This window comes from Phalacrocorax aristotelis, chromosome 16 (genome assembly GCF_949628215.1).
Source record: "Phalacrocorax aristotelis chromosome 16, bGulAri2.1, whole genome shotgun sequence".
NCBI lineage: Eukaryota > Metazoa > Chordata > Aves > Suliformes > Phalacrocoracidae > Phalacrocorax > Phalacrocorax aristotelis.
This window is the reverse complement of record NC_134291.1, coordinates 5,924,286-5,946,978: the sequence shown is the minus strand read 5'-3', so window position 1 is coordinate 5,946,978 and position 22,693 is coordinate 5,924,286. Positions and strand designations below refer to the sequence as shown.

Genomic DNA, 22,693 nt, shown 5'->3' with positions numbered 1-22,693 from the left:
CCCCGGCTCAGCGTCCGCCCCGCCGTGGGCGCCCCGAGCCGGCCTGGGGCGGTGTGAATTTGCCCCGAGGCTCATTCCGGCTCCGTTCAATCACCGGTGGAAGGAATCGTTTCCCCACCCTCCCGCGTCTTGGAAATGGGGCCGGACTGGGAGAAGTCCGGAGCCGAACCGGGCGGCGGGGCGGGAACCCGGGGCGGCCGCCCCGAGGGTGCGGGGGCGGGGGGGGGGGCTGTCCACGCGCGCAGAAAGCTCGCGTGGAATGGGGCTCGGGGGTGCTCTCTGCCCTGCCCGGCCGGGCTGCAGGACGCCTCTCCCGGCACACAGGGTCCGGCCCGGCCGCAGGGTCGGTTCGGGGTCTCACAAGCGCTGGGGCTCTGCGGGGCGGGGGGACTTGCTCTGCCCCTGCCTCCCCCTGTGGTCTCGGCGTTGGGGCCATGCTCGGGCAACCCAGGAGAAGGGGACACGGGCGGAGCGCGACAGCCTCGGCCGCTGGGGAACCGGGGCGGACCGGGAACTGGGCTGGATCCTCGCCCTCCCGGGCGTGGGTATCCGTGGGGCGGAGCAGCACGGTCGCCGGAGCTCTCGGGAAGCCGCGGGGAAGAGCCCGGCTGCGGCGCGGGGATCGATCGTGCCGGCGATTGGGTTGTAGCCAGCTCCATCCCGCCCCGCCGCCGCCCCCGGCTCAGCCGCGCTCGGACACGCGTGCTCGCCCCGCCGCCCCCACGCGTGATCCCGGGAGGGCCAGTAGCTCCCAGGTTTCGTTGCAAAGCTCGCGGCCGTGGAAGCCCCCGCACAGCGAGAAACGAGGGGGGAGCCGGGTACCCGGCCCCACGGCGGCCCGCTGAGCCCCGAGGAGCTCATCGCACGAGTCCGGGCTGGGGGAGCGGAGATCCGGCGGCCGAGGGGCGGATTTGGGGTCAAATGGGCGAAAACGGGGCTTGCCGCGGCGGCACACGCCCGTGCCGGGCCGGAGCCGTCCCCGAGTCCGCGCTGAGCCCCGGGACCCCGGGACAGGGCCGGGACCGGGAGGGGCCGGCGGGGGCGGAGGGGGCGCGGGGGCGAGCGGGTGCCCCCCGGCTGAGAGACGCTGGGGCGCCCGGGCAGCTTCTGCCGTTGACCTCGGGAGCGTGAAGGGCGGCCCGTGACCGGGCTCCGTTCCTGCTCCCGGTGGCCCAGACGGGCGGGAGGGGCACCCGCAGCACCGCCGGCCCCGGAGGAGGGGGTCCCCGGGCCTCCTCCGGCAGCGGGAGGAACTGCCCGGGAGAGCCGGGGACGGTCCCGCCCGCCGCTATCTCGTCCCACGGCGCCGGGGCGGCTCCGTCCCGCTTCTCCTTCCGGGCCAAGACCCGCACGAGGGGCCGTAGCCCCGGCCCTGGCTCGCCCACGGCCCGGGGGCTTCGGCCAGACCCCCACGCAGCGGCCGTCCCTCCCCGCTGCTTTCCCCGCGTCGTTCTCGTTTGCGTCTCGTCTTCTCCCTGTCCCCCCCACCCCTTCTGCACGGCAACTGGGGACCCAGCCCCGGCCCCGCGCGGGTCCCGCGTGGGTCACAGCAGGGATGAAGCCATTCCTTCCGCTGATGCCCGCGCGGGAGGCAGCTGAAGCCGCGGCCTCTCCCCTCTCCGCCCCCACGCGTGTCCGTGGGGCTCCGCGGAGCGGCGTAGCTCGGCGCAGGCGACGGGGCAGAGGCGGGTGCTCAGCCGGGAGCTCGGCGGCCCCTCAGGGCTCCCGCGAGCGGGGAGCCTCGGCCCCGGGACCGTGCTTCCCACCGGCACCGGGGACACCGGCAGCGGAGGTGCGGGGCAAAGACCTGTTTCCCCGGGGCTGCAGCAGCCCCGCGGCCACGGGGATGGGCCCTTTTAAGCCCCGCTGCGCCGCCGCGGACGCTGCCCCGGGAACCCCGAGCAGCGGAGCGAGGCGGGGGCGACGGTACCGTCCGGCCCGGGAGGACGACCTTCGCCCCCCCACCGCCCCCGGCCGGGACCCCCCTCCCAGCCCCCCCCGAGCGGGCGTTGCTGCCCCCGGGTCTCTCCTGTGCGCGGCACCTTCCCGGGAGCGGGATCCGGGCCACCACGTCCACGCCAATTCACGAGCCGCCCCGCGACCTGCCTTAATTAACAACGATTAATTCGACATTAACGAAAAACTCCCCGGGACGCCGCTTGCCGGGGGCTGGGAGGACGCGGGGGTGTGCGCTCCCCCCGCCCGGCCCCTCCGCACCGGCGCCGCGCTCTGCGCTGGGCCGGACACGCCACGCAAAACACGTGGGGCTGGAGGCGTGGGGCTGGGAGCCCACGGGAGCCGCGGGGTGGAAATTTTCCGCCTCCTCTTGTGAGCGACGTTTCACCTCTTCCAGCGGCGGCGGGAGGAAGGCTCTGCCCGTGGGTACCCGACCCACGCGTCCCCCGTGGGGCCCCCCTCCGTCCCCCTCCCGTCCCCCCCTCCCGGGGAACCCTTGCCCCGGTGACCCCAGTTGGAGGTTGCTGCCCGCCCGGGTGGCGGGACCGGGCAGGGCTCCGCGGCGGCGGGCAGGAACCCCGGGAGGCAACGATCCGCGGGACGGAGACAACGCCGGTGCCCTCCAGTCCCCGCTGCCGGTCCTGGCGCACCCCGGGGGCCGTGGCTCCCCCCGGGCAGCGCCCCAGGCCGGGGGAAAGCAAGTGCCTCGTACCCCCTGCACCAAGTAGGCGCACTGTGGAGACGGTCCCAGAGCCGCGCAGGTCTCGCCGTCCACGCCACGGGTGACCCGGCGTGTCCCCCCGGCGGCAAAGCGGAGCCAGACCGGAGCCCCGGGGCGAGGCAGCCGCGGTCGCATTTAGAAGAGAGGAGGCGCAGCCGTATCCTTGGGGCGACGCCCCCACCTTGGGTTTCCCACGCGTGAGCGCGGTGGCCTCCGAGGCCCGCTCCACCTCGGCTTCGACCTCCTTGGTGGAGAAGAGTGGGAGACGGCGGGGAGGTCGGGGGGGGCAGGTCCACGAGGGCCTCGCCCGGCCTCGTCCCGAGTGGACGGCGCCACGGAAGCCCACTCAGCACCGGGCCGTGGTGCTGAGGTTCCCACACGCGGGGCAGCCCCGGGCGGCGCCGCTGCCCGCGGGCTGGGGAACGACCCCACTCCGCGGGACGGGACCGAAGCGCCGCCGGGCCCCTCCGGAGCCTCCGCGCGACGGCCCTGGGGGGGCGTTTCGGGGCCTCGCCCGGGGGACCGGTCGCTTTGGATCTCCAGGCCCCCCGGAGGCTGGACCCGTCCCCCGTGGTTCGCCGCCCCGACGCGCGTGTCTCGGTCTCCCGTGGCCGCCTTGGGGACGGATTCGCGGCAGGAGAAGGCGACGGTTCCCGGGCGGGACGCGGTGCGGCAAGGCGAGAGGCAGGGGTGGGGAGGGGCCCCGAGGGGGCCCCGGTACCGAGTGCCACCCGCGCACCCACGCCACTTTGCTGACAGATAACGGGGGCGGGGAGATATCGAATCCCGTGTGGGGGCGCCCCGCTGGCCCCCGGGCTACCTCTGCGCCCCCGCGTGGACCGGAGCCGGGGAGCTGCCGGCGCGGGGAAACCGGAGGCCTGTGGTGATTCCCGCGCCGGCGGGAAGGATTCGCACTCCGGCGGGAGCGACGGCGCCGAGCGGCCCGCGGGACACGCGTGTCTCCGTGGTCGGGTCCCACAACCGCGGTGGCGAGCGGGCCGCTTTGTGCTCCGCTCCCCCCACCCCCCGCCCTGCGGGCCCCCCCGCCTTCCCTTCTCCAGGGCCCCCCGCAGCGGGGCGGGGCGTAGAGGGCGTGGCGGGAGGGCGTGGCATTCTGCCGCCGGCCCCGCCCCGCGCTCATCGGGACGCGGGGCACGTCGGGGGGGGGGGCGGGGCGGCGGCGCGAGCCAATGCGGCGCGGGCGGAATATTCCACCCGGCTCCGCCAGCAACAAGTGCGGGGGGGGGGGGGGAGGGGGGGGGCTGTGAGGGGGGAGGGGGGGCCGCGGCGCTGACGTCAGCGGGCGGAGTATTATGGTCTGGGCTGCGCTGGCGGCTGCCTGTGTGCTGCGAGCGGCCGCGTAAACATGGAGCTCTCGGCCGTCGGGGAGCGCGTCTTCGCGGCCGAGGCCCTGCTCAAGCGCCGCATCCGCAAAGTAGGTGCCCCCCCGCACCCACCCCCCGCGGCTCCCGCCTCCGGCCCCGCACCTTCTCCTTCCTTCCCCCGCCCCCGGCCCCGCCGCTGCGGCGGCCCCGCCGGCCCCGGCCCGGTTGCGGCTGGGCGCCCGCTGGGGGCGGCTCTTTCTCCCCGCCGCATGCCCGGGCGCTCCCCGCCGGCGGGGCGGGCGTGCTCCGCCGCTGCCCCCCCCTTCTGCCGGGCCGCGCACCCCCGCGTCGTGCTTTTTTAATTAAATCATTATTATAATTTTTTTTTTGTTGTATCCCCCCTCCCCCCACCCCACCCCCCGCGCGTGTTTTTGACGCGCGGGCTCGTGTTTGTTGCACGCGTGGAATTGCGGGTGCAAATATCTTTGTTGCGGGCTTTTATCGCGGTTTCCCCTCCATGCATATTTATTTTTTCTCTTTGCATCTGCAGGGGCGCATGGAATATCTCGTAAAATGGAAGGGCTGGTCTCAGAAGTAAGTCGGCTGTTTGTCCGTTGGGTTCTGCAGCCGGGGAGCTGGGGGGAGCTGGCTGGCTGCAGCCCTGCTCTCCCATTGTAGTAGAAAGGGAACTTGGGTCCCTTCCTTTATGTCCCATATATTTTAATTTTATTTATTTTTTCTGTTTCTGGCTCCTCACGCTCTTCCCTCTCTCTGTGTGTGTTTCCCACCCCCCCCGCCCTCCCCCGGCAGGTACAGCACTTGGGAGCCCGAGGAAAACATCCTGGATGCCCGGCTGCTCGCAGCCTTTGAGGAAAGGTACAAGGCCTTTGCTAGCCGTAGCCGTTGCGCTTGTAAATATGTTGCTGTCTTGTAGCTATGCTGAATTGAAGCTTTGGTTTTTTTAACACCTCTAGGGAGCGAGAAATGGAGCTATATGGGCCCAAAAAGCGAGGCCCCAAGCCCAAAACCTTCTTGCTAAAGGTAAGGAGGCTGGAGCCCCACGTGCACCGGTGCCGGCCAGGGCTGCGTTCCACAGTGGGGAGCGGGTCCCTCTCCGGTCCCCATGGAGGATGCTCCTTGCAAAGGTGGCCTCTTGTCTTGTAAGTTGTAATTATGCAGCTGGATGGCAGGATAATAAAATCACCAGTTGATTTATCTTCTTTGCAGGCCCAGGCAAAAGCAAAAGCCAAAACCTATGAATTCCGCAGTGACTCTTCCAGGGGGATCCGGGTGCCGTATCCTGGCAGGTCTCCCCAGGAGCTGGGCTCCACGTCCCGGGCTAGGGAAGGACTGAGAAACATAGCCCTGGCTCCCCAGGGCAGCTCCAGTACCAGCACCCCCAAGGGAGACAGCATCCGAGACCGGGTGATCCGCGTGGAGGAGAAACCTGGAGAGACACCCAAAAAGAGAGGCCCGAAGCCCAGGAAGGAGCTTTACAAGGACCTGGCGGAGTCTCTGGATGCCTCCAAGAGGAAACTGGGGGACCCGGGGGACAAGGTGGGAGACTACCTGAAGGCCAGGAAGATGGAGGAGGCAGCAGTGGGAGCAGCCAAGTTCGGCTCGGGACACAGCGTCATCCAGCTGGCCAGGCGGCAGGACCCCGACCTCCCCAGCGCCCTGCCCGGCCCCAACCGAGCCGAGGTGGGTGCCAAGCTGGGAGCCGCTGAGACCTACCCTCCGCGGCTGGCCAAGCACCGGGCAGACTTTCTGGACCCCAAGGGGCAAGGGGGGCTGGACCCCGGCGGGCCCAAGCTCCTGCACAGCACGGTGAGCCCGGGCACCGTGGGCAGCCTGTACCGCGATGGCGTGGGGGGCCAGGCAGGGCGGCCCTCCCTCATCGCCAGGATCCCCGTCTCCAGGATCCTGGGGGACCCTGAGGAGGAGTCCTGGAGCCCCTCTCTCAACAACCTGGAGAAGGTGGTGGTAACTGATGTGACCTCTAACTTTTTGACCGTCACCATCAAGGAGAGCAGCACGGACCAAGGATTCTTTAAAGAGAAGCGATGAGTTTGTTGGAGGAGGTGCTGGGGTTTTCTTCGGTCAGATCCAGACAAAAGCTTGGTTAGAGCTTGGTGGGCCTTTTTTTTTTTCTTTTTTTCTTTTTTTTTTTCTTTTTTTTTTCCCGGAGAGGATTTAGAAACTGTCCTAAATTCATTAACTTTTTTTTTTTTCCCACGTCTTACATTTCGTTGGAAAGATTATCTCTAGAGTTATATTTTCTATTAGATGTAAATATGTTATTTAAGAAAAAATGCTTATATATCTATATATATATATTTCAACTCTGAGTTGTTTTATTTAAATGGAGACAACAGTGACTGCTCAGTTGCTCTTAGAAAGGACAATAAAACTGAGAACTAACGGAGTTCATGCATCTGTTGCAGGAGCCGGTGTACATAACAAATGATGTTCATAGCTAATTACGTTCTGGGTTTTTTTAACTATTATTTTTCATATGATGCTATGGATGGTGGAGGGGGGAAGTGTTACTCCCTCGGGGGGCAAAGTGCCCTGATTTCTTGATTGTGATATAAGGTGTTGCTTGTACAATCAAGTGTGCTGTATCCAGAACTGTTGCCCTTGACAGTTGAAGTAAGCACTTGAATTTACAGTATTGTTGGGGGGGGTGCGTTTCCAGTTTTAACAAAAAAAAAAAAATGTTGCTACAAAGTCGGGGCGGGGAAAAGCAGAAATGCATAAAAAGGTTAAAACTGTTCTAGCAGAGTATTAACTTGAATTACCTTTTCTTGTGAAGGAAGAGGAGGTTTGTGTGTGTAAGGTTCCTGAGAGGGGTGATACTGAAATGCACTTTATAATAGAGTTGTCGTAGCAGTTGTGGGAGATGGGACTGAGCTGAGAATCTGTTTTCATTTTGTCTGGTCGCTTGATTCTGTTCCCCCACCCACTTAAAAAAAAAAAGAAAAAAAAAAAAACAAAACAAAAAAAGAAAAACCCAACAGAAAACCCCTCTGTTTACATTCCTGAAATGCCAGAGAGGTTTGGGAGGGTAGCATGTCACTGCCCATATTTAGATGCTTTATACCGCTATAGAAAGTGGATTGTTGTTGTTATTTTTTTTTTTCCCAACACAGTTCACTTCAGACTGTTGGAAGACTCCAGATAAAGTGTGTTGTAATATCCACATCTCTGACAAATACCAGAGCCACCTTTATGCATTCAGAGACAATAAATATTTCCCTTTTCTTATGCTAGTTAAACAATAGCCAAGAGGCGAAATATTCCTGTGCGTGAGCAGCCCTGCTGACTTGGGTGGCTTTATGTGGTTTATTTGCCTGTGTTATTTCTCCTGGCTCTGGAGGGCCATGTCACTTTTCCCCCTGGGCTGGGGCAGGGGCAGGGCACAGCCATGGGGTTTCATGGCTCTGACAAAGTTTCCCCTCCCGCCCTGGGTTGAGCAGCAGCCTTGGGTGGCTGTGGGGGAGGCATGGGGGCTGCAGCCCCCCACTCTGCTTGCTCCCTCTCCCCCAGCTCAGTCACAGCCTGACCTGGGTGGGAAACAGGACCTTTACCCATGTTATGATTTTTGGTTGAGGTGGAGCAGGTGTCCCCGTCCTGACGTGTTGGTCTGAGCATCTCTGTGGGTTGGAAAGCACAAATCTGTCCGGCAGTATCTGAGGGCCAGGGCTGGGCCAGGTTGCCCTCATCCCTGCTTGGCGGCCGCCCCGGCCAAGCTCCCGAAGGCTCCCCATTGGGGGGCTGCGCGGGAGATGAAAGCACACAGGGCCCGACGGGCAGGGAAAGGGGCTGGGACAAGGAGCAGCCCTCGCTGTTGGGCCCATCTGTGGCCCCACCTTACTCGCTCTCCTTCCCCATCCTTCTTTTGGGACCTTTGTCAGATGGCCTGGCAGGAGGATGCTGTATTGACTGTACAAAGGGAGCCATGTCTGTGAGTTCTGGATTTTTTTTTTTTGTTCTTTTTTTTTTAAGGCATATTTTGTAAAATTGAGGTTTTTAACTTCGTTTGTATGAAGAACCAATGTGCTGGTTTCAGTGCCGGTGCCAGGGGCAGCTGACACGGGACATGTGTGTTGTTGGAGGGACGATGATGGGATTGAGCTGCCCGTCTTCCCGCTGCCGCCGTGCCAAGGCTGGAGGATGCCTCCCTTTGTGAAAGAGCCCGGAACCGCGCTCCTGCCTCGCCGGGACGCAGTCGGGCTTTGGTTGTGCTTTGCTCCAGCCCTGTGTATATGCGTGCGTCCAGACACACATGTATCTGGAGCAAAACATATATGTGGGTGTATATGTGTGTATGTATATAGCGACGTATATACTGAGTGTGTGTGCGTGGGGGTGTGTGCGCGTGAATTATTTAATTCTAAGACTTGTACAAAAACGATTTGGCTAAATCTCAGTCTCAGAAGTGAAGCTTAACTACGTGTCTTCTGCCAGCCGTGAATGTCCATATGAGACCTGCTTTTTATGTGAGTTTAAATATATACTTTGTAAATAGAAACGTGTCTGTCTTCCCTTTGTGGCCCTGGGGTGAGGGGTGGAAGTGGGACTGGGGGATGCCCAGCAGTGTCGTGGGGTGCCTGGGAGCATTGTGGGGTGGGTGGCCCTGCATCTCCCCTCTGCGCGGGCGGTGCGCTGCGGCCGTGCGGAGCTGGGGCCGGACCCGACGGGGCGCAGGGAGTCCTGGGCAACCCCCAGCCGGGCCGGGCTGCCGCTCAGGGTTCCTGCGGTGCCCGGACGGGGCGGCGGTGGGCACCGTGTGCAGCTCTGCTCCGAAAGAACAGCTCCGGGACCGCCGCTCCGCCCCCGGGAAAGGCACCCGGGTACCGGGCCGAGCCCCGGCGCTGCCCCGGGCCGCGGCGCTCCGCCTTTCCGACGGGGCGGGCAGCGCGGCGGGGCACCGGCCGGGGGCCGGCGGGCCCGGCCTTTGTATTCAAATCTGCCCCGGCCGCGCAGGCGGAGCGGGGCGGGGGGTGGTGGGGTTTTTTTTTTGAGCTGTGTCCTCATTAACCTCCTTTCTCTGCTCCGCCGGGTGAAAGGCGGGGACCCCAGTATTATGGGAGCTGTCAGCGGCTGGGCGCGGAAAATGAGTGTCAAGGAGGAGCGGGAGAAAGGGCCGCACAATGGCGCCTTTCTCCCCCAGCCCAGCGGGGGGGGCCTTTCACACGGGTCGCGGCGGGGCCCCCGGCGGGGCGGGCGCGGAGGAAGGAGGGGGTGGGGGCGGCGGGGGTGACACACGGACACCGGCTGGCGGAGCCCCCGGCCCGCAGGAGCCGGCGCTCCCCTCCGCGGGGCTCCGCTCCCTCCGACGGCAGCCCCGACGGCGGAGCCCCGAGGGTCGCTCGCCCCACCCCGCCCCGCCGCGGCCGAGGAGCCGCTGCTCCCCGCGCTCTTCCGCGGCCGCGCAGCGCCCTCCCCAGGCCGGCCGGGCCCCAGCGGGTCCCCGGGCTGAGCCGGTGCTGAGCGGAGGCACCTGGGGACCCCCCCCCCCCGCCCCGCCCCCCCCGGCAGCCGCGGCGCCAACCGGAGCGGAGCCCCGCAGACCGCGTACAGCGGCCCCGTAGGATCGGGGGCTCGCGGGGTGGTGGTGGTGGTTCGCGTCCTGCCCGGACCCTCGGGTGCCGGTGGGGGCCCGGCCCCCCGTTCCCCTCAACATCATCCACCGCCATCCCGGCGGGCAGGGGCGGGAACACGGTGCCCCCGGCGCGGGGATGGGGGATGCGGTTTCGCAAGGCAGTGGCAGCCCCCGGGGGGGCCGGGCCCAGGCAGTGCCGGAGCTGCTCCCGGCGCAGTGACCACACCAGGCTGAAACGTTTTGAAAAAACCAAATTTATTAATATGCTAAAAAATAGAAGTGTAATGTTATAAAAAAAACCCCAAACCCAGCCCACCCGATGTAACCATCTCGTAGTTTTCCTGCAAATAAATTAAAAGCAGCCTAGAGGTCGTGGGTCTACACTAGCGTTAGTGTCCAGAAGCACTAGAAAACACAGGGCACACAACGCAAGCGAGGTGCGGGAGGGCGAGCGGAGGCCCCGGGGGAGTGGTGAGCGTGGCCCCGCAGCCCCGCATCGCTCAGCGGGCCGAGCGCCTGTCCTGCTCAACAAAGCCCTCAAGCTTTCCCAGGGTAATAACATCTCCAACTTTTGTTCTCTGAAAATAAAAGCAAACAAACAGCTGTAGTTTAGAGCAATTATAAGTGTCATACAGGAACGATTTGGCTCTCTCTTTAATTAAAACATACAAATCAGACCAGTGACTGGCACAAGTTACAAGAACAATTGTTTGTTTTCACCCATCCCTCAATTTCTTTCAGTTAAAAACCTTCTCTCCAGCTTTGGAGCCCTTCACACCCAGCTCAGAAACTCAAAGCCAGCTGAACCCCCTGAACCATCCCCATCCCTCCACGAACTCCAGTTTTTTTGGTACAAAATATATATATAAAAATAGACTAAGTTTCTAGGGAAGATGGCTGAATTGGCCACCTCTTCCAGTCCAATGGAAAACAACAAGTATGCTTAACCAGATTATGCCTGGAGAAAATATCCATTCAATATACAAATACTGCAGGACTTTCCACATCGGAAACCCCTTAGAAAATGACAAGTGACAAACCTTTAATTGGCTGTTTGACACACGGCTGAACACTCCAACCCATAGCAGCAAACTTGGGGGAAAAAAAAAAGGTAGACCTTGAATACTAATGGTACTGACTGGTAAACAGGGTCTGCACCGGCTTTCAACCCCTGTCCACAAAAGATTACAGTAAATCACTCACATAATGTGCCTTTGAGAGGCAAACTCCAACAGGAACCATTTGCTCAGACACCCCAGCGCTGCTGGGAAAGCTGAGATCTTGAAACATGAGGTTGGGAAGGGACTGGGAAAGGAGCGCAGGAGGAGATGAAGGTCAGAAAAAATTCTGGATTATAATTTTCACCATCCTTAGACCTTTGGAATTGAATCAGCTGGTGAGGAAAAGGCACAATAGCAAGTGGTGACAGCAGAGTCCTGCCGCTACTGGGGGGGACATGCCTGGGTAGGGTGGGTGGTGGGGGAAAGCCACCTGCCACTAGGATACGTGCACCCTCGGTGTGAGCCTGGACCCAGTGACCCTTTGCCCAGCCAGGAGGCAGGAGCAAGCCCCCACATGGAGAAATGCATGTGAGCTTCAGCTGAGGCTCTGGAGGGAGCAGCCTTCCTGGAGCCGGCAGGGAGCAAGCACAGAACACAGCACCTGCTGCCACAGCTCCTCTCCTGCACCCTCTGTGGACTCGTGGTGCCAGACGCCTTCTCGGGGCACCCCTCAGGTGATTTATCCCTCTGGGGGGGACACCAGTCCCCACATCCTATTGCTATAAGCAAGCGCATCCCTGCCAGGTTGGCTTCCTCTTGGTGAACATCCCTCAGCTGCCTTCAGCCCTGCAGCAGGGCTCCGCGCGACAGCTGGGTGTCCCGCTGGGGTCCAGGGCATCTCTCCCCGTTGGTGTCACAGCTGTCCCCAGCACCCTGTGACCATCCTGCTTTGCATAGGCACAAACCTGTCGTGGGACCGGTGTCACAGACAAGGCTGAGAACAAGGACGGTCTGAAAGGCACATTTGTTCAGTTTGGATTTGCAAAGGCCAAGTAGCAAACATTTGGTGTGTGGGGAAAAGCGTTACCCCCGCGCCCCCAGGTTTTTTTGATTCTTCTCCCAAAACGCTCATATCCCCCACACAAAAGCACACCCAGCAGAGACCATGCCCAGAGCATTCGTTTCTGCGGACACAGGCTAACGTTTTCTTGGACTGTTCAAAGCAACGGTAGCTCGTTTGGCAAAGTTAAAGGACTAGAAGGTAAACAGCACAGACTGACATTTTGGCATCATGGATCTCGATGGAAACTCTGTCCTTGGGAACCTCCTCCATGGACAACTCTCCCTCCCCTCACCTCGGTCCTTTGCCTGGCAGAACAACGCGCAGTGCATTGCTGGGCTGGGTGGCCAGCAGCAGAGCAGGGCTGCACCACTGCCCCGTAAACCCCCTGCCCCAGGCTGCCTGACACCGTGGCAAGGTGACATTTAAAGCTGCCTGGCTGCACTGGGCCAGAACTGGAGCTGGCTGGGAAGCCTGCACAGGTCTTGCTGCAAGGCAGCGATACACCTCCACCTGCCCCAGCTCACCGGCATGCCGTTGGCTTATGCAGGATGCTGTGCTCAGCTCCATAACGCAACAAACACAAAGCCATGACCAACAGGATGGTTGGGATTAAATACAAAAGCTAAGGGAGGGCGTCTCTGGAGCACAGGAGCCTGTCCTGGCAAAGGCTGCAGCTGCCGCTCAGGGAACAACCATCCCCCCTTGAATAACCGGACAGTACATGCAGCCAGCGCTGGCTTTTCTCGTCCCCCTGAGAACTGCACTGCCGCCAGCCAGCAGCGGCAAATGCGGCTGCAGTGGGCTGGTGTGTCAGGGCGGGTCAGAAGTACCTGTACCCCAGTTTGGTCCATTTATCTCCACACTCCTGCATGTGATGACACCGTGGGTGCCCCTGCCTGCAGCAAAGTCAGATGCCCATCCTGGTGCCAGGTCAGTCACCCAGCAAGTGGTGACCCCCGGAGCAGTGCCTGCTCATGCACACACCCAGCAGACGCTGGCGGGACAGCCCTTCGGAGGCACCTCCTAACCATGCATTGAGACCTGGCAGACTGCAGGCTTTTTATCTCCTCTGAGAAAGGAGTTCAGCATTAACAGAACTGAAACGACCTCAAATGCTGCTAAACTCTGCCTGAACTACTGCTGCTAATTTTGGCTTGTAAGAGTAATCTATTGTAGGGAAAAAAGACCTCTGTAAAAAAACCATTATTGGTTGCAATTACAAGCCAAAATGAACACCACGGCTGCTGGCACAGGACGGCAAGACGAAGGCAAGCGGCTGCTGCAGGCCCTGTGGCTCCTTGGGGAACAGCCTGCGGGGTGGGCAATGGCGTCAGGCATCCCCTGCCGCTGCCTGGCCCTGCCGCTTGTCCCTCTCTTCTCCTTCCCTTTCCATCGCTCCAGACTGCCTGTGCAGGCGCCCTCAACCAGCTTCTGAGCCCTCCAGCAGGAGAAAAATGTGGATGATCAGCATAAGTCGAACCCAGCAAGCATCCAAGGCGCAGGGCTGGACTGAGAGCTGTATCCAGCTGGGCTCCCAGCAGGGAGGGCTCACCCCAGCCCTGCCCAGGTGCTGCTTTTTAGCTGAACTCCAGCAGTGACCTCACAGACACCTGGCAGTCCGAGTATCAACCTACCTGCCGCTGGAAGGGTTTGCATGTCCTGTAAGTCTTAAAAAAATATTCCCCAGCTCAGTCCCTGTGAGTGCCTGGAAACTGCAGAACGGGAGGGGCCAACACTGGCGATGCTGGGACGAGGCAGAGGAGCGGTGCTGGGGCTCCCTGGGCTGCACAGCAATTCCAGCTTCATTTTCCTCTGAAAGGCAAGTCACTGCAAAGAAGCCAGCGGCTCTCACTGGCTCCCACCCTTAGTAAGGCAGGACCCTCCCCGGGCAGCAAGAATATGCCCACTGCCAGCCGGCCCTTGCTCTGAAAGAGGCACCTTTGACAGCCATATCATCAGTGGCATCCAGGATTCAGTCTTCCCCTAGACTGGGTTTATTCCCCTCCCTCAAAAAAATTATTTTTCCTTAATAAAAAAATGTAAACAATATTTCCCTATCAGCTGGAAACCACAACAGAAACGTCATGGACTTCACCATCATTGGAAGTGACCTCACCCAGGGGGGTGGCTGGGCGGAGTGTACCCTGAAAAACCCCCGTGTACAGCCGCCCCCCAGCAGCCCCTGAGGGCTGGGAGCAGCAGCTGCCTCATTTGGATTGACTTGCGACTCCCCACGGCTCACAGGCAGACTCGTGGGGAGCCCAGAGGAAAGAAAAGGATCTCCTTTTCCTCTCCTGAGTGTAAGCCTGGCCCACCGCAGCTCCACACCCTCTCCCCGCTGCCAGAAAGCCGCAGACCTTGTCATCTGCTGTTTCAAGTTGTAAAGCAAAGAAACCCATGTACAGTGAAGCCTGGCTCAAAACTTGCCAGCCTGTCACCCCCGGGAGCACCAGTGCCCCTGCTCCCGGAAAATGGCATCAGCCACCTCCACTTGGGACGCCGGCTCTGGAGAGCATGGAGAGAAGCTGGGAGGGATCCATCGACCCACTGGCAGTTCTGAGCAGGTTTCACTGCGTCTTTCTCACGCCTCACTAGACACGAGTCCCGGCAGGTCTCACGACGTCTCCACGTTCACTTGAAGAAAGTAAAACCTGATGGAAGAGCTGGGCAAAGCTGAGAGAGAGAGGCTGAAGGACCCTCTCCCTCCTCTCATGCTCCTGGGCTCAGTATTGCCGTAGGTTGAAAAACCCGACGCTGGTGGGGGACTCCTTGACCGTCACTGTGATCAGGTTAGCGGTGACGTCGGTGACAAAGACATGCTCGATCAGGCTGCGGGTGGGTTTCCAGTCCTGGCTGGTCTGGATTGAGACAGACATGTTCTGACCCACGCCTGGGAAGGAAGCCGAATCCCGATCTGAATCTGAGCTGGTCTCTTCACCTGTGCTCATTTCGGAAAGGGCGGCCGGTTTGCGGTTCTCCGCGGCCGTGTGCCCCTCCTGTGTGCCGGCTGTGCCGCTTTTGGCCAAGTCTCTGTCGCCTGCCCGGTGTGCCTGCTTCTCGCTCTTGCCGCCATCTGCTCCCGAGAGCATGCCGGCACCAGCAGCATTCAACCCAGCACCCATCGTGCCACCCTTCATGCCGGTGGCACCCGCACTCGCTGCCGCACTGCTGCTGGAGCCTTTGGACAGGGTGCTGCAAAGGTGGCGAGGGAGGCCGCTCCCGCCAGCTGTGCTCGGTCCATTTTTGACGCTCTGCAGGTTTAGAGCTTGGAGGTTCAGCTCCTGACTGGAGGTTGGCTGGCTGCTGGCCCCGGACGAGCTTGCTGGCATCTTGCTGCCGTTGTGCAGCATTTGGCCTCCTGCAGCAAACCCTGTTTTCTGGTCCCCTCCAGCACCACTGCTAGGAACCTTGGTGGTCTTGGGTCCCTGCATGCTCAGCCCAAGCTCCCCAGATGCTTTCTGGTTCCTCATTTTTAAGTCCAGCCCTAAGCCGCTCTTAGTGGATGCCTGGGACTTCAGCGCCAGCCTGCCCAGAGGCGAGGTGTCTGCCGAGTTCTGGCTTTGGGACATCCTGTTCATGTAATGCACGATGGAGCTCTGCCAGCTGATGGCCCGGTTTGGGCTTGTGGAGCCGCTCTTCATCATGTTGGGCAAGTTTTCTGCAGATGAACCCCCCGAGCTGAGCCCAGCCAAGGCACCCGGCGGGTCCTTCAGCACGGCCATGCCTGAGCCCTGTGTGCTGTGCTGAGGCTGCAGCTTCCCCATCAGCTTGGCGCTGCCGCCCACCTCCTTCCGGGATGTTTTCAGCACCTTTGTCAGGTTCACGGTCCTTCTAGCCGCTTTCTGCTCCGGGGGAAGAGGTTTCCGCCCACGCTTCTTCCTGGAAGTGTCTTTCATTTCAGGCTTTGCCACCAGGATCTGAGCTTTCTTCTGTGGTACCGGGTGAGTCTCTCTGCTGCGGGGACCCCTCTTTGCTTCCAGGTCACTTTCATCCTCTTCATCAGAGGAGGAGGAAGAGGAGGATGTGGAGGAAGAGGAGCTACTTGACTTAGTTTTTGTAGGCATCTCTGGTTCCTGCAAAGACAGGGAAAGAGTTAACACACGTTACAGAAGAACTGCTGCGGGCATTGCAAATTCTTCAGTGTTGCCTGACCAGGTACCTCAGACACACACAGGTTCTTTCCCCGATTAGCTGATCTGCTCGTCCTCTACCATAAAACGAGTTAGGGAGTGTACAGTGCAAAACCAACCTGGCTTAAATACCAGGCAGGACCCTGGTGCCAGGGAACTCTTCTTTCTCCTTCTATGCCATTGCCATTGCAGTGATGAAGAGACCTCTTCCTCATCAACCCAACCATCACTGCAATCTCCAAAGCCCCTCACCCGGGGTCTGTAGGCATTGCTGTGTCCTCAACACCCTCCAGAGGCTAAGCATCCACCGCACCCTGTGCTGTGGACACTCACGGGTGCCTTCCAAGGCCAGAGCCCCTCCAGCGCCGTCATGGCTGTGGATTTCCACCACCACGAGGACTCACCACATGTTTCCTGGGCCTGCCCCTGGGTCGCTTCCCCCTTTTCCGATTCTGTACTTCTTTTTCGTGTTCCCTGAAAAAAACAACAGTTAAGGACAATGTTTGCAGGGAAGATAGAAACCACCCCAAATCATGCTGGTTCCTCCCTTTCTTCTGTCACTAAAAAAACCCCTTGCCTGGGATGCTATAGGCTCAACTCCCATCCCAGCGCCTGAGCCACAGCTGGGAGGTGCCCTTAACCCCTACAGACACGTGGTGATCTTATACACTCTGAGCACATCACTTGCTTGAGCCCACGCTGCCACGGACACACCAGTGCAGCCAAAGAGCCCCAAGAACTGTATAGAAACCTGGGGACTTGTGCGGTTAAACCTCCCCCGTGTGGCACCTGGATCATTTACCCTGCGGGACCAGCACAGGTCACTGGAAGACTCAGGTCAGGAATGTGATGCAATGCAAGAAACAACTACGAAGTGAGGAAAGGGTTATAAAAATCGTGGCCTTAGAACAAGGACAGCTATCTGGACATCAGGGTACCCAGCTGGCTCAGCAGCAGGCATCTGCCCTGATTTACCAGAGGAGAGGTGAAAGGAAAGAGAAACTCTCTTGCACGCAGCATGGGATCGAACTCCATGGATGGCTGAAATACATTGACCAAACTGAGAGTGGCTCCCTGCTCTGCTCGCACCCAGGGGAACGGAGGCAGGCTGAGCAGTGATGGGGGAGCATCCCTGTTAGCATTCCTGTTTGCTGCAATAACATCCCCACAGCGAGAAGCTTCCAGCAGCCAGCAATGGACGGCACAGTGTTACTCATCCTGAGCCAGTGGCTCTTCTAATTCATGGTGAGATTTGCAGATTTTCTGGTACAACGGGATCAAGCAAAAGGAAGCATCTGCCCCATATCTGCTAAGCCTCGCCTTACACACTTGCAGAGCTAAGCTTCCCCTCTGCCCACGGGGAGATGCAGTACAGCCTCCGTGCCGAGGAAATGAAAATGCATGCCCAGAAACTGCAAGTTCTCTCCTTTGCTGGGCTCATTTCACCTCTCCCACACCTCCTGGTCTGGACGTGGTGGCCCAGGCCGGCAGCTACGCAAAGCCCGAAGTGATCGTATGGGGAATGTTTGCAGATCACTATACGATTTTGTAGTTCTCTGTTTAAAAAGGACAGTGTTAAGCCATAAAACATACGCTAATTAAACACCGTGCTGTCTGCACTAACCACCAGATTCCATTCCTGAAAAAAATTGATCCAGAAATGAGTTATAATTAAATCCTATCATAAACTTTAATGATTGTTATTAATACGGAGCCAAAATATTTGGCAGTGCTGTGCTTGTCGTAGCCAGCTGGCTACTTTTTTACCCTCCGTGTGTGATCCCTGGTGTATAATAGCAGGAGAACAATTGCTGGTCCTCGCTCAGCTCTGGGCAGTAGCCCCCGTGCTGACAGAGGACACCATTTTCTCCCACCCGTTACTTCTTCACCCCTCATAGCTGTGCCCTCCAGAAGTACATTTCGGTGCCTTCCAAGCCCACCGTTCCTGCAGTCCTGGGCACCGTCTCCCCACCGGGGCCTGCGGTCACCCCCCCAGGCACAGCGAGGCCCCGACCACTGGATGAGGAATGAGAACCAAAGCTCTCTGCTGGGCGCTGCCGGGCTCCCATTGTACAGCCAGCGCAAAACCAGATTGTGCACGGGGCCATAAATTCTTCGTGTTTACCCAGCCCGGGGAGAGACGTCCTAGGTGGACCTGAACTGTAATTTCGGGAGATGAACAAAAGGGCTGTGCCACAAAAGGCACGGCGAGCTTCAGTCTGTTGTTTCCACAACTTCCACCGCACGCGCGGCCAATTAGAAGTTAATTGACTTTATCGTTCGCTTAGAAATATTTATAGTTTGCTCACTTCTTTTGGAAAGCGAGGAGGAGTCTTGGATCAAGGATGTTCTCCTCGGGCTCCCAGCTGTTGTGCCTGCAACAGAAGACACGGACTGGGCAAGAGCAGGGGGCCGGTGCTCCCCGCCACCCCCGTTACCGGCCCGGCACCGGGGAGTTCATCCGAGGACAAACGGGCCCTTCGAGCTGCCCGGGGCCGAGCACCCGGCACCGGGCCCCGTGGGGACCGGAGCATCCCCGCGCTGGGGGCCGTTACCGCCCCTCCCGTCCCCGCGGGGCGGGCAGGGGAGAGGGGACGGGGGAGGGGGCGGCCACGCCGCCGCGGGGCGAGGCGAGCCCCGCGCATCCCGGGGTAGCTCCGGTTTCAGCGGGGGGCGCGGGGCCTGTGCCTGCCCGTTTTGGGGGGTGGGGGGCGCTCGGGGAGCGGCCGGCCCGGCCCGGGGGAGGTGTGCGTGTGTGGGGGGAGCGGAGCCCCACGCGGTGGCGGGGAGGGCCGGGCCGCGGCCGCGCTTATTTGTAAACAAAAGGAAAGGCGCGACCCGAACAAAAGCGGCCGGGCGGGCAGCACCCCCGCGGCCGCGCCCCGCACCGCGCCCCGCACCGCGCCCCGCACCCCGCACCGCTCACTTGGAGGACCAGCCTCGCCACTTGACCAGGTACTCCAGCTTGCCCTGCGGAGAGAGACGGGGAGAGGCGCGTTAACGGCGGCGGGGGTCGACGGCGGGGGGGGGCGGTGGTGGCGGCGGCGGGGGGGGGGGGCGCGGCGGGTCCCACCTTGCGGAGCCGCTTGCTGAGGATGCACTCGGCGGCGAAGACCTGCTCTCCCACGCTGCTCAGCTCCTCCATGGCCCCGGCCCCGCACGCACACGCACGCACACGCACACGCACACACAAGGGGAGCCCCCGGGCGCGCCCCCGACGGCGGCCGCGCGCGCCCCCGCCCCCCCATCCCCGCGCGCCCCTCGGCACAATACGGCGCGCGCGCCCCCGACGGGGGCGGGGGGGGAGGGGGGGGGGAAGCTGGTGAGGGGAGGAGGAGGGGGGGGGCTCCCCAAATTCCCCGCCGGCCAATGGGGAGCGGAGGGCGGGGCGTGCCGGCAGGGGGGTGGGGGGGAGGCATTGTCTGTGCGCGACCCCTCCCCTTCCTGCCCGCGCGGGGGGCGGCCGCTGCCCGGCCGGAGCGGGGACAATGGGGACGGCCCGGCCCGGCCCGGTGCTTTGTTCCCCTGGGCGAGGGGCTGGCTCGGTCAGCCCGGCGGGGGGGTCCCCAGTCCAACGGGGTGGGGGTCCCCAGCCCGGCAGGGGGGGTCCCAGTCCGACGCGAGGAGTCCCCAACCCGGCGGGGGGGGACCCCAGTCCGACGGGAAGGGTCCGCAGCCCGGCGGGGGGCGGGTGTCCCCAGCCTGGTGGTGGTGGGGGGGTCCCCAGCCCGGCCCTGCGGGGCTCCGCGGTCCTGCCCGCGCTGCCCTGCCGGGACAGCCCCGGTCCCTCGCGGGGACAAAGCAGCGGCGGGGTCGCAGCCCGGGGCCGGGGGCACACCTCCCGTGCCGTCCCCCGGGCCCCGCGGGCCGGAGCAAACGGCAACGGGCACGTCTTTGGTTCTGAAATAGTTGATTATAATGGAATAAAGCCCTCAGAGGGCGGCAGCTGCGTTAATAACGACCTCGCGGTGTCGGCTCACGGGCTCGGAGCCAGGTACGGGCCTGGCCCACAATCCTTTCCCCCGCCGCCGAGCCGCGCTACCGAACGCGCCGCGGTAACGACCGCGCCGCGGCACCGCACGCCACCGGGGCGTGCAAGGCGGCGTGCGGAGCTACTACACCGCGGTCGCGCGTTGTGGGCGTGGAGCAATGAAATATGGTGCTTTACAGGCATGGAAGAAGATGAGTCAGCACCTCAGGGAGTTTACAACCGCGGGCCCGGAGCCTGCGATTAACTGTGCAGGAGCCAGAGGGAAATGAATTTCCGTAGCCCCAGCGCCTGGGTGCCCGCTGTGCGCAGGGGCTGAGCGGGACCTGGACGGGCAGGACGGGCGATGGGGTGTCCTGGGCGCGGGGCCTCACGCAAACCCCGGGCAGTGCTGTCTCCGGTAAGCGATGCTGAATTTAGAAAAGCATTTTGCACGCACCTCCGTGAGCTCCAGGCTGGCGCGTTGGGCTGTCCCCGCTGCGGGCGATAACGTCGCTGCTGAGGAGCTCCTGCATGATGGAAGGGGAAAATAGCTGCTTCGTTAACAGAGCGGGGCTGACTGGGTCTGTAGGACAGTGGGTGTGCCTGGGGTGCTGGGACAATGCGGGGTAATTGTCCTAGGTCGAGTGCTATCACATTTTATTGTTTTCTTTTACAATTACCGTGGTGGTTCGCTGACCAGGAGAACCGTTAGAAGCATTTTTTTAACCAAAGGTGACACAGAAACGGAACCCGGTGCTGCGCTTTTTCTTCCTTTTGAGTTAATTTACCTTCCGCCAGCTCTGCTCTTTGTGTGCAGCACATCTTAAATTTTAGTTAAAAAAACGCGTGTGACTTTCCATCCCCGCGCGCATGAGCGGTGTGCGCGCACAATACGGCATTCACGGCGGGGTGTGTGCGGCTCCGGTGACCGGCCGTGCTGAGCGGGCTGGGCTCGCAGTGCGTGGGGCTCCCCAGCAGCCGGGATGTGGCTCTCCACCGGCGCTGAGAGATGAGCACCATCGGGAAATGAGCCCTGTTGTTCGGATAACGCTGGGTGGGCTCTTCTCCCAGCCGCCCCTTGGTGCCGGCGCTCCTGAGCTCCCCGTGAGGACGTGGGAATAGAATAGCTGTTCTCTTCCTTCCCAGAGCAAAGAAGAAAAGGCTGGTGTGAGTGGAGGTGCTCAGCTCCCTCTTCACCGAGCCCGAGGGAGGCTGGGGATGGGAAGCAGGAACAACCCTTGGCATTCAGGTCTCTTTGGGGGCTGAGTGTGCGCAGTGCTGGGGAGGCTGGTGCGTGGCGTGGGGCTGTGCCAGCAGCTTTGTCCTTGACCTGTGATCAGCCCCGAGCAGTTCATTCCCAGCAATGACCCACACTCTGTTAATGCTGTGCAGCCCCAGTGCGCTGCACGCGTTCCCGGTCACGCCTCCGTGTCCACGGGGAGCTGAGACCCCTTCGCCCATTGCAGGGAAACAGGCTGCGCTGCTCTGTGGACTGGAAATCTTTATATCCCCAGGGATTTACTGGCAGCTTGTCCTGGTCAGCACCTGGGCCCCGGTGGGCTCTGTGCTTTCTGCCTGTTCTCCCCAGTTTGGAGCTGGAGGTTAATTTGTGTAGTTTAAAAGCTGTATGTGATGACTGGGGTGGAGCCGGTGTTTCCTTGGAGCACAAGGCACACCAAGCCCTGGCTGTTGTCTGAGCTGGGGTGACAGCTTTCTCAGGTTGAATGCAGGTTTCCCATTATTTGAGGTCTTTAATGGAGCCTTGTGGTTTAAATGAAAAATCTCACTTTTTCTCAGAAAAGAAAAAGGAAAAGAAAGAAAACAAATCACTCCAAGAACTAAAGAAGTCCGAATTTCTGGCTTTGAAGATTTACAAAAACGGGAAGCGAATAAAAAAATCCTACATTTTTTATTTGTTAAAATCTCATGAGTTTTTACACTGCGATTCAGATCATTTGCTCTTGGGCTCAGCAATAGCAAAATGGTCTTGCTGCAAGCGTAGCTGCCTGCCCCTTCCCAGTGCCGGGACACCGTCCCAGCATTGCCTGGCTTTCTCTTTGGCATTTCAGGATGTTTTAGTGATGGAAAAAAAAATTGTCCACAAGTGCCTTTCGCCGCTGCCTATCTGCCTTGTGCTGCTGCGGCCAGCTCCTCTGGGAAGGGCAGGGGTGGTGCCTGCATGGTGGGACCAAGGGCAAGGAGGGCTGGGGCTCTGAAGGGAAAACCCGGAGGAGTTACAGGTCCTGGCGCAGCGGGATGTCCCCTTTCGGCTGAGTCGGCCAGAGGGGACCGTCCCAGCGATGGCGCTTCCCTGGGCATCGCTGGCCGGAGGTACCGCAGAGGCTGCACCAGCTCTGGCTTCTGGCTGGGGCAGAGCTCCCCGGGGAGGTGCAGGAGGAGAGGAGATGCCCACCTGCTGCTGCCGGAGCTGCGGCTCCACCTGCGAGTGCCTTTGGGCTGGATTCCATGTTCTCCATCCCTGACAAAGACTTCACCTTCCCAGAGAAACTTGGGAACATGCAGTAAATAGCGTAGCTGCCACATTCCCCAGCTCCAGCCGAGCTAAGTGGCAGCGGAGCCAATAAACTCAGCAGTTGCTGAGAAAACCTTTGGCATCTTAAAAATGAGACTCAGACTCCTGAACTAATCCGGTGGAGCATAATTTTGTAGCTCTTCCCAAGTATGCCATCCATCCCAGCAATGCTGTGTATCCTGCGTTATGTCGGTAGCGGGGGGCTGTCTCGCTGGGGTGGAGGTTTGCTGTCAGAGGAAGGTGTTCACCCAAAGACCAGACCTTCCTGATGAAATCAGCGGTGCTTCTGGCGCGGCAGAGGGTTTGGAGCAGGCGTATGAGCAGGGCTGCAGGAGCGAGCGTGGTGGTACCAGGCATCAGCCAGGAGTGAGAGCCTGTCCTAAGGG

At 61.0% G+C, this 22,693-nt stretch overlaps 3 protein-coding genes across 10 annotated transcripts in view; 2 read left to right on the top strand and 1 right to left on the bottom strand.

Moving 5' to 3' along the window:
- The first annotated feature begins 3,956 nt into the window (after positions 1-3,956).
- Positions 3,957-6,427, top strand: CBX8 (chromobox 8). 2 transcript variants are annotated; one of them, XM_075110992.1, is made up of 5 exons: positions 3,957-4,112; positions 4,553-4,596; positions 4,813-4,878; positions 4,977-5,043; positions 5,230-6,427. In XM_075110992.1, exons 1-5 carry the CDS (start codon positions 4,044-4,046, stop codon positions 6,067-6,069), a joined length of 1,086 nt encoding a protein of 361 aa, XP_074967093.1. In that variant the 5' UTR covers positions 3,957-4,043; the 3' UTR covers positions 6,070-6,427. The 2 variants fall into 2 exon arrangements, with proteins under 2 accessions (XP_074967093.1, XP_074967092.1); XM_075110991.1 differs by having other exon boundaries at positions 4,953-5,043.
- Positions 6,428-9,923: 3,496 nt separating this feature from the next.
- On the bottom strand, positions 9,924-19,132 carry CBX2 (chromobox 2). The gene is made up of 5 exons (XM_075110933.1): positions 18,878-19,132; positions 18,731-18,774; positions 18,114-18,179; positions 16,209-16,278; positions 9,924-15,747 (listed from the first exon to the last, which is right to left on the bottom strand). The coding sequence occupies exons 1-5, from the start codon at positions 18,947-18,949 to the stop codon at positions 14,398-14,400; spliced, it is 1,602 nt and encodes a 533-aa protein (XP_074967034.1). The 5' UTR covers positions 18,950-19,132; the 3' UTR covers positions 9,924-14,397.
- Positions 18,530-22,693, top strand: part of RBFOX3 (RNA binding fox-1 homolog 3) — a 191,045-nt gene continuing 186,881 nt past the window's right edge. For 4 of the 7 annotated variants that reach the window (XM_075110942.1, XM_075110939.1, XM_075110935.1 and 1 more), the window contains exon 1: positions 18,530-18,759. The gene's annotated coding sequence lies outside the window, so the exon portion shown is untranslated. Of the gene's footprint in view, positions 18,760-19,625; positions 20,193-22,693 lie in introns of those variants that run through there. The other 3 variants (XM_075110941.1, XM_075110936.1, XM_075110944.1) reach the window with 3 other exon arrangements.

Bases quoted from the DNA above. Each gene is read 5' to 3' on its own strand.
- CBX8 (XM_075110991.1), top strand. From the start codon at position 4,044: ATGGAGCTCTCGGCCGTCGGGGAGCGCGTCTTCGCGGCCGAGGCCCTG. The intron at 4,113-4,552 runs GTAGGTGCCCCC...TTGCATCTGCAG, and splicing joins TCAAGCGCCGCATCCGCAAA to GGGCGCATGGAATATCTCGT. The intron at 4,879-4,952 runs GTACAAGGCCTT...GCTGAATTGAAG, and splicing joins CTCGCAGCCTTTGAGGAAAG to CTTTGGTTTTTTTAACACCT.
- CBX2 (XM_075110933.1), bottom strand. From the start codon at position 18,949: ATGGAGGAGCTGAGCAGCGTGGGAGAGCAGGTCTTCGCCGCCGAGTGC. The intron at 16,279-18,113 runs GTGAGCAAACTA...TGTTTTTTTCAG, and splicing joins CTCCTCGCTTTCCAAAAGAA to GGAACACGAAAAAGAAGTAC. The intron at 15,748-16,208 runs GTGAGTCCTCGT...CTGTCTTTGCAG, and splicing joins GCAGGCCCAGGAAACATGTG to GAACCAGAGATGCCTACAAA.